The following is a 9,711-nucleotide window of genomic DNA, read 5'->3' as shown; positions in this document are numbered from 1 at the left end:
TCGATGCTAAGCTTCTTTAAAGACATGATGTCGATGATGGAACGAGAAGTTTTCAGACAACTTCTCTTCTCAACGCGAATCGATCGTAGCACCGGCGAGAACAAGCGCGACACCTTTTGATAGAAAATGGTTGCCATCAGCAGGGCGCTTCAATCGTTCCCCGCGGGCTCAGCTCGTTTTTTGACGCCATTTTAAGGTCTGGAGTAGCATAACTACCCCAAAGATAGTAGTACCCGTACGCAAGGGTATTTGGTTCAGTCCACACGCTTGTAAATCGGCAACTCGCGGATAACATGCTACTAAGAGTAGATAATAACACAATGTGTTATTATCTACTCTTGATGCTACTAAGAATTCGCAGATAGGTGTGACAGAAACAATCCCTCAAGTCATGGGTTAGCCCGTTAGTTGAATGTAAGCCGTGCATAAATTACTTATATACCTATACTAATATACTAATATACCTATACTATATTCTGGCGTTGTTCTCTTTTTACTCTTGCCACAGCAGAGTATGGAAGTCATCTGCTATGTTTTTTATTTTTTATTTATTTATTTCGATAATTACTAAAGCATACATAATACATCGATAACAGCATAAATAAACAAAATGCAGCTAGAAAATTATCGAGGATGAAAACACAAAAAAGCGTGTTTAACAAGCGTGGCTAACACACTTATTTCCATTGTGCCATTGTGGTCCAACATAACATTGTACATACTATACTATAAACTATATCAAATGTTGAGCGAGTAGTGAGGTTGCTAGGGTGCTATAGTGTAGTTTCGGTCGTTGCCTTCAGGCCATTCGGGCAGCATTCCTCACTCATTCAGACGTACCAGGTAGGTATCCACATAGGACAACAAAAATGTTACACGTATCTATATAATCTTCTAGTATCTATGTTTATGGTAAAGTCACCTCATGTTTAAATCGATTGTGATGTGCAGTTGTAGCTCATACCCTAGTCAAAATAAAATGCATTTTTTTGCCTGAAAAAATGCACTTTTAGGGTAAAATGCCTTTTGTAAATGCATTTTTACCTAAAAGTGCATTTTCAAAGTGTACTTTCTTCCAAGAAAATGTACTTTCCAAAATGCATTTATAAAAAGTGCATTTTTATAAATGTATTTTCCATCAAAAAGTGCATTTTTTAAATGCATTTTTCCAGAAAATGTACTTTCCAAAATTGCATTTTTATAGTGCATTTAAAAAAAATGTACTTTCCATTAAAAAGTGCATTTTTTAAATGCATTTTTCCAAAAAAATGTACTTTCCAAAATTGCATTTTTATAGTGCATTTAAAAAAAATGTACTTTCCATCAAAAAGTGCATTTTTTAAATGCATTTTTCCAGAAAATGTACTTTCCAAAATTGCATTTTTAATAAGTGCACTTTTAAAATGTGCTTTCAAACATGCTTTGGAGAAAAATGTAACCTCGACATCGACAAGAAATCCAACATTGACCACTTTTTGTTTTTAGTTAAAATTAACTTTAAATGAATTCTTATTATGTTGACTGCTTATGTTAATCATGTTAATTATGTTCATTATGTTATCTTCAAATTTTCAATAATTAAAGGGACAGTATAGGGTCTATGTCCCCCAGGGTACTGCCGGAACGTACCCTGGTCACTATTTGATATGGTTAGGGTTAGGATTAGGGTTAAGGTTCGCGTTCGGGTTAGGGTTAGGCAGTAGGCGTAGGCGCCTTCCTAGACTCATTAGTGGAGTAGGCGAGGTACGGTCCGGCATATTAGATAGTACCAGGGTACGTTCCGGTATACCGGACCGTACCCAGGGTACTGGTCTCGCTCACGCTCTCTGTCGCTAAATATATATATATGTATATAGATCTGAAACTAGCAGCGTGTATTTATAGATTCTATCCAACAGCCACAAGAATAATATCGGTGCATACACCAAACTCCACCTTTGAGCATGCCTAAACTTCTGCTCCCCTCTGACATTTGTGCATGGCATTTAAAGCTCCAGTACGGTATACTCACGTTCAGCGCCTAAAGCACATAGTCTACCAAGATGAGAAAGCTATTATATGATCACGAGCTCATCATAGCTATCGGGTAACAATGATGATCGAGCATTTTCTCGAAAATCACCTTCCGCTCCTCATCCCCAAAGTAAGGATGGACCAACAACCATAAAACTCAACAGCCCATACTTGACAGAGCAAATCGAACTGAACGGAGACACATTTCGCAATACCCTCTTCAATCTTTGACATCACAATTGAAAGCCCTTTGTTACAATGTAAATTATATTAGTCCCTCGATGAACAGTACGAATACGTTTCAATCAATGAATTCATCATTTCACTTGAAATCCATCCGTTGCAACTTTCGATATACGAATACCATGATTGGTTGTGTGAGGAGTGTATACTGACTGACCTTCATGCCATCAATAACTTTAAGGAAGGTGTAGGCCATTCCACCACCAATAATCATCTCGTGCACCTTGTCCAACATGTTGTCAATCAGCTGAATCTTGTCCTTGACCTTAGCTCTACAAGTTTATTACAGATCAAATATTACGTGTGTGTATTAGTTAACATTTTAGCTACAGTAACATTATATGGCCACTTCCCCCCAAGTCTGTATCGTCTTCCCAAAATATTCTGCAATACCAGACGAAGTTCAGACAAAATGGAGACAGCCAGAACTGAATAACGGAAACAACTTGTCGTTGTACAAAAATAACCTCACTCAGGAAACAGATTGTGAGCTCATGAAAACAAATGCTAAACTAGAAAGGCACTCGGAGAGTGCGAACCCTCCGCATACGCGATCACTACACCTGTGCAGGGTTTCTTCTGAGGAAAAATTAGACAAAAGAGGTAATGGCCAGTTTGGGGAAAAAATGCACATTATGGATTCAAATACAGGATGTATTGATATACTTATAGGTATATAGATACAGGATATACTTATCATTAAATACAGAAACATTTTGACAACGGCGATGTTAAATTTGACAACGGCGGTGCGCCACTGTGCCTTATATGTATAAGAAACCCTGCTGTGATATTTTCTACAAATGTGCAATGTGCATGCTAAATGCATAACTACGAACTGGCTTCTTCTACAGCGCAGTGAACGCACTCTGCCACACACAACCCGCCTGGAAATACTGCCTGGAAGCCCCACCCCGCATTAGCAATGGTCCTTCCGCTATGACCCAGCATTGGAAATATACTTAATGACAATATACTTAATGACAATATACTTAATGACAATATACTTAATTATTATATGATAATAAGGTCAAGGTCACTCAGAATCCATAGGGTTCCAGCGCTCCATAAGATGCACATGTGGACAAGTTTGAAGTGTCTACCTCTTACAGTTGCAAAGATATCGAGCGAACACGCACGCACGCACGCACGCACGCACGCACGCACGCACGCACGCACGCACACACCGCCACATACAAACGAGCACGAAAACAATATCCTCCGCTGCACTACGTGCGGAGGATAACAACAAAGCATTGATACAACACACCTACTGAAGCAGCAGAAGAACCGCTATCCACCAAAATAGATTATGAGGAATAAAAAAAAACCACACTAAGACACCTACCCGCCAAGGATAGCCAGGAATGGTTTAGCAGGGTTATCCAGTGCCTTGGCAAAGTACGTCAGTTCCTTCTTCAACAAGAAACCGGATGCTTTCTTAGGCAGATTGCAACCAACCATCGAGCTAGAAACAACGAAGGCAAACAGAACACAAACAAAGATTAGATGCCGTCGCGTGTACAACACCTAGACTTACTCTCACATTCCTAAATGCAACTCTTGTATTCATAAAATCTTTATCACCAACTACTCAGTAACTACATAATAAATTGTCACGAGAATTTAATCTTAATCCTTCAACTGTTAAACTGAACTCTTAGCCTAGCACGAAACGAATTACTACACCCAACTTATCCCTCCTATATCATGGGGGCCAGAGGCTTTAAACAAGTATTAATATACTGTTACTGTTATTTAAAACATACTGTTTAACGAGTAGCCATACGATATTCATTGCTATAGACTGTGGTGGGGTTACCTGTGAGCACGGTGGGCAGTTCCAAATGCGTCGTTTACGTAAACATCACCAAGCTTTGACAGGGAAGCCCTGAAGGCATCAACAGCGGCAGCATCTGCCTTCACCTGTAAAATACACATTCCTCTTTCACTAGACTTACTCTGTCAGTACGCCACGGTTACCCCCACACTCATACACACACACACTCATACACAATTCCACAAGATCTTACACATACTTCTGCCAAACTATGCAAGCACTCAGACCAACACATGCTCACCCAATAAACACATCATTCTTTTGGTAGATATAATTGAGCTTCATAAATTATTGAGTGGCCGACTAGTATGGCTGAGCTGTTCTCAACACACCCACCGTGCTTGTCTCACCTTCCCCATATAATTCACCATCTCCCTCGCCCCGCCGTCTCACCTTCTTTCCGGATGCGTCGACGCCCTTGCCTTCCTCCTCGATGTGGAAGCGCAGGTTCTCCAGCAGTATGATGCTACCGGCCGCGGGGTTGGCACAAGCGGCCTCCACCTCAGCACCAACGCAGTCCTTAAGGAACTGTACATCCCTACCCAAACACACACACACACACTCTGTCATGAGACTACACAGAGCAACATAGAAAACACTCGATTAAATATAATGCAGAAAGCTCATGGCTCATTAACTACACGTCCCTACACACATTTACAAATGTATAAACTACATGATGCATGTGATACATCCCGATCCGACATTGACTAGGCCTGATTAAACTTCAAATGGTCAGAAAACTGCAATTGCTGCATCAATCTGGCTAGATCGCCAGGCAAAACTAGCTAATCAGCATTGTAATAAGACATTCTAAAAACAATGTTTGCTTCATAGGTAAGTGCTGCTAGTTAGACATTATCCCAGGAACCACATAGAAATTTGGTTACCTTGACTGATCTAACAATCTACATGCCAAAAGTAACAGTGATATTTTCCTCAGGTGGATCAGTCAAGCAGACAGAGAATACTTCCACACACTAGATAAAGCTGGTGTGAGCTAGTGAGAATTTCTGTGACATGGACCTCAGCTTTACCTACCGCTTCAAGAGCGTGCGCAGTTCCTTAGCTACTGGGTCAAGTGTAAACTTCTCGTTCCTCTGTCCATCTGGACGGCCAAGGTGACTCATCAGCACAACACTCTTTGCTTTATTGTCCAGTGCGTACTTGATGGAGTCAAGAGCTGCCACAATTCTGCACGAGGAAAAATAGAATTTCCTAGTAAACTTGGTTCATCCTATTTGGTTACTTTACTCTGCTATGCGATCCCTTTCTCTCACTGGTCCAGGTGGACCATCAACCACTGATACCAGTCATAATAACCTATATAGTAACTGTATCGTCTATATGCATGTCACAACAGAAATGTCAATTAGGTATCTAGAGGTTTCGATCAATGAAACTAAATTTTGTTATGTTAGAACCTTCAACATACCTTTGGTTGTTTGTGATTTTTCCATCCTTCTGTGGCACATTGAAGTCCACTCTGCAATTAACAGTGCAATATCAAATTTTAGTAACCTATCCATTTCTAGATTTATAGTTGGACCTGCTAATCATCAGTAATCAGCTGCCTTGCGTACAATATGATCCACTGCAGTAATCACATATATTATAATTTAAAGACTAGCCTTAGGCTTGATAGTTGTAAGTCTATATACGTACATGTGTAGTCATTTACCCTGCGCAGCAAGTTAGACAGAGAAGGACTACATTTGTTAGGTGAAGATCTACACACGCACGGGGTATTGGTAGGATTTGATGACCCAAATCCAAATCCAATGCAAATATACCAATGCAAATGCTGTAGGAAAATGAATGGGGCTTCTCTAGAAAGAGGCAGGATGGTGCTAGCAAATGTGCGAAAAATTCTGTTGATTCGAAACACTAATATCTAGAGAATTTGAGGTGGCATTAATCTCCCTTTTCTCTAGATAATCCCTGCACTTTGTTGAATCGAGTGCCGTGTGAAATACAAGAGAGGGAGCCACGTACGATACAAGATACAAGACAGAATGTGCGATACTGTGTGTGTCTCTGGTAACACTCCTGCTACATGAGGGATGAGTGTTAGGCCTAAACTAGTACACACAACAACAGCGCTTGCTCCACCACAGAATCAGACACTGTCACTGATTTATAGTGATGCTGAAGGGGTCGTTGTCGTAACGGGTACTAAATATATATGTACCAGAGGTACATATATCAGGGTTCTGCCAAGGATTTTTTAGTGCCGGGCGCATCCAGCTGCGACAAAGTCGCAAGATGCAAGCACTGTAGGCGCGAAGCCAATCTAGGGGGGTCCGGGGGCATGGTCCCCCGGAATTAAGGCAATTAGTGCCGGGCGGAGATAACCGACTCGTTTATAGTGCCGGGCGGCAACCGCGAGTGCCGGGCACACCCGCCCACTGCCGCCCACCGTGGGCAGAACCCTGATATATGTATACACAAAGTGTACCAGACTTGTACTACAGAAGTGTACCCTAACCCTAACCCTAAACATACCTCATATAAAAATATTAACATAATACTAAACAACCTAAAACTACCTCGGGTACATATATGTAGTACCTGATATGACAACGACCCTTCGTGCTTTAGTGATAGTGATTAGCAATGGCATAGCATAACCTGCCAATGCCATATGCGATAACCCAAGTTTGTTTACCTAGTATTATTAACACACTAGCTGATAATACTGTGGCATATCTCGTGTACTATTATAGCATAAACAATTGGATAATACAGTAATGATGGTACTAATCCCGTAATCGTTTTAAAAACCTTGCGATTATTAATTGAAATTCAATATCAAAGAATGTGAATCTAGGCCGAGCATGCGGCTGAGAGGGTCTATGTCACCCAGGGTACTGCCGGAACGTACCCTGGTACTATCTAATATGCCGGACCGTACCTCGCCTACTAACTAACTATCTGAAAGTACCACTAACTAACTACCACTATACTCCACTAACGAGTCTAGGGAGTCGCTTACGCCTACTCCCTAACCCTAAGGGCCCGTCTCCACACACGCGGCGCGGCACGGAACGCCACGGAAACGGCGTCGTTCACCCCTACCGGCAAAGTTCAAATCTATTATATCTTATGGCGCAGTCTCCATTGACACGGCACGGCCCGAGCCGGGTTTCACGGCGACGGCGAAAGTCAAATGAGTTTGACTTTTGCCGACTGACGTGACGGCGAAAAGACAATTGAACCAATCAACGCGATTGTTTTTTATCACGTGTTCTGCTCACGCTACCATCAGCCAATGGACAACAAGCACATGCATAATTTCTGATCACTGAACCAGAGTGAACACAATCACAACGCGCTCAGACACAATGCGCGAAATCACAATGTATTTTTTTTCAGCACAACGGCGCTGCGTTTTGCTGTGTCGTGTCGTGCCGCGTGTGTGGAGACGGGCCTTAACCCTATCAGATAGTTACCAGGGTACGTTCCGGCAGTACCCTGGGGGACATAGACGGGCATATGAGCTACAAAAGTACAAAGTACAAAAGTCAAAACTACAAAGTACAATGCGCATAAAGAGTCAAGGTTAAAAGAAGTACGACTGCCTGTCCGAGAATAACTTGATGGAAGAATGTAATATCATTGATACCAAGATAATTCGTCACCTCATCAACACTCTTTTCCCATTAAGGTTCAAAGAATCGATGCTAAGCTTCTTTAAAGACATGATGTCGATGATGGAACGAGAAGTTTTCAGACAACTACTCTTCTCAACGCGAATCGATCGTAGCACCGGCGAGAACAAGCGCGACACCTTTTGATAGAATGTTGGCCATCACAGGTCGCTTCAATCGTTCCCGCGGGCTCAGCTCGTTTTTTTGACGCCATTTTAAGGTCTGGAGTAGCATAACTACCCCAAAAGATAGTAGTACCCGTACGCAAGGGTATTTGGTTCAGTCCACACGCTTGTAAATCGGCAACTGCGGCGATAACATGGCTACAAGAGTAATAATAACACAATGTTTATTGATCTACTCTTGATGCTACTAAGAATTCGCAGATAGTGTGTGACAGAAACAATCCCTTCAAGTCATGGGTTAGCCCGTTAGTTGAATGTAAGCCGTGCATAAATTAGCCTATATACCTATACTAATATAACTAATATACCTATACTATATTCTGCGTTGTTGTCTTTTTAGCTCTTGCCACACAGCAGGTATGGAAGTCATCTGCTATGTTTTTTATTTTTTATTTATTTATTTCGATAATTACTAAAGCATACATAATACATCGATAACAGCATAAATAAACAAAATGCAGCTAGAAAATTATGAGGATGAAAACACAAAAAAGCGTGTTTAACAAGCGTGGCTAAGCACACTTATTTTCCAATTGTGGTCCAACATAACATTGTACATACTATACTATAAACTATATCAAATGTTGAGCAAGTAGTGAGGTTGCTAGGTGCTATAGTGTAGTTTCGGTCGTTGCCCTCAGGCATTCGGCAGCATTCCTCACTCATCAGACGTACCAGGTAGGTATCCACATAGGACAACAAAAATGTTACACGTATCTATAAAAATCTTCTTAGTATCTATGTTTATGGTAAAGTCACCTCATGTTTAACGATTGTGATGTGCAGTTAGCTCATACCCTAGTCAAAATAAAATGCATTTTTTGGCCTGAAAAAATGCACTTTTAGGGTAAATGCTTTTGTAAATGCATTTTTACCTAAAAGTGCATTTTCAAAGTGTACTTCCTCCAAGAAAATGTAGCTTTCCAAAATGCTTTATAAAAAGTGCATTTTTAATAATGTATTTTCCCATCAAAAAGTGCATTTTTTAAATGCATTTTTCCGAAAAATGTACTTTCCAAATTGCATTTTTATAGTGCATTTAAAAAAAAGTACTTTCCATTAAAAAGTGCATTTTTTAAATGCATTTTTCCAAAAAAAATGTACTTTTCCAAAATTGCTTTTTTATAGTGCATTTAAAAAATGTACTTTCCATCAAAAAGTGCATTTTTCAAGGCATTTCTCCAGAAAATGTACTTTCCAAATTGCATTTTTAATAAGTGCACTTTTAAAATGTGCTTTCAAACATCTTTGGAGAAAAATGTACTCTGACATCGACAAGAAATCCAACATTGACACTTTTTGTTTTTAGTTAAAATTAACTTTAAATGAATTCTTATTATGTTGACTGCTTATGGTTAATCATGTTAATTAATGTTCATTATGTTATCTTCAAATTTTCAATAATTAAAGGGACAGTATAGGGTCTATGTCGCCCCAGGGTAAGCTGGCCGGAACGTACCGCCTGGTCACTATTTGATATGGTTAGGGTTAGGATTAGGGTTAAGGTTCGCGTTCGGGTTAGGGTTAGGCAGTAGGCGTAGGCGACTCCCTAAGACGTAACGCCGCCATGATCCGAGGCGCGTAGCCGAGGATTGACACTTGCTGTCTTCAATGCACAGTCCACGCCGCCCCTTTATGATCAAAAATTTGTAGTAACAATATCATCGGACACGGAATCGCCGATGCTCAGGCAAACTAGGGCATTCTGCTAGGTCTAGAACGGTTTCATAACAGATAGAGTTTGGCCCAAATACGAATATAACACCTGTTTTGCGCAGAG

The 9,711-nt window shown here is 40.7% G+C and overlaps 1 protein-coding gene across 2 annotated transcripts in view; it reads right to left on the bottom strand.

Annotated features, from left to right (window-relative positions):
• The window catches only part of LOC106814209 (phosphoglycerate kinase 1-like), a 17,682-nt gene extending 9,797 nt beyond the window's left edge, over positions 1 to 7,885 (bottom strand). For both annotated transcript variants that reach the window (XM_014818507.1, XM_014818508.1), the window contains exons 1-7: positions 7,738 to 7,885; positions 5,532 to 5,582; positions 5,138 to 5,290; positions 4,490 to 4,634; positions 4,079 to 4,182; positions 3,605 to 3,724; positions 2,414 to 2,528 (exon numbers count right to left, since the gene is read on the bottom strand). In XM_014818507.1, coding sequence (XP_014673993.1) covers positions 2,414 to 2,528; positions 3,605 to 3,724; positions 4,079 to 4,182; positions 4,490 to 4,634; positions 5,138 to 5,290; positions 5,532 to 5,582; positions 7,738 to 7,799 — 750 coding nt within the window. In that variant the 5' untranslated portion in view covers positions 7,800 to 7,885. The remainder of the gene's footprint in view (positions 1 to 2,413; positions 2,529 to 3,604; positions 3,725 to 4,078; positions 4,183 to 4,489; positions 4,635 to 5,137; positions 5,291 to 5,531; positions 5,583 to 7,737) is intronic.
• Positions 7,886 to 9,711: the final 1,826 nt, after the last annotated feature.

The sequence above is a fragment of the Priapulus caudatus genome, unplaced genomic scaffold (assembly GCF_000485595.1).
Source record: "Priapulus caudatus unplaced genomic scaffold, Priapulus_caudatus-5.0.1 Scaffold884, whole genome shotgun sequence".
NCBI classification, from domain to species: domain Eukaryota; kingdom Metazoa; phylum Priapulida; class Priapulimorpha; order Priapulimorphida; family Priapulidae; genus Priapulus; species Priapulus caudatus.
Note: the sequence above shows the minus strand (reverse complement) of the source record. Positions and strands in the feature narration are given on the sequence as shown.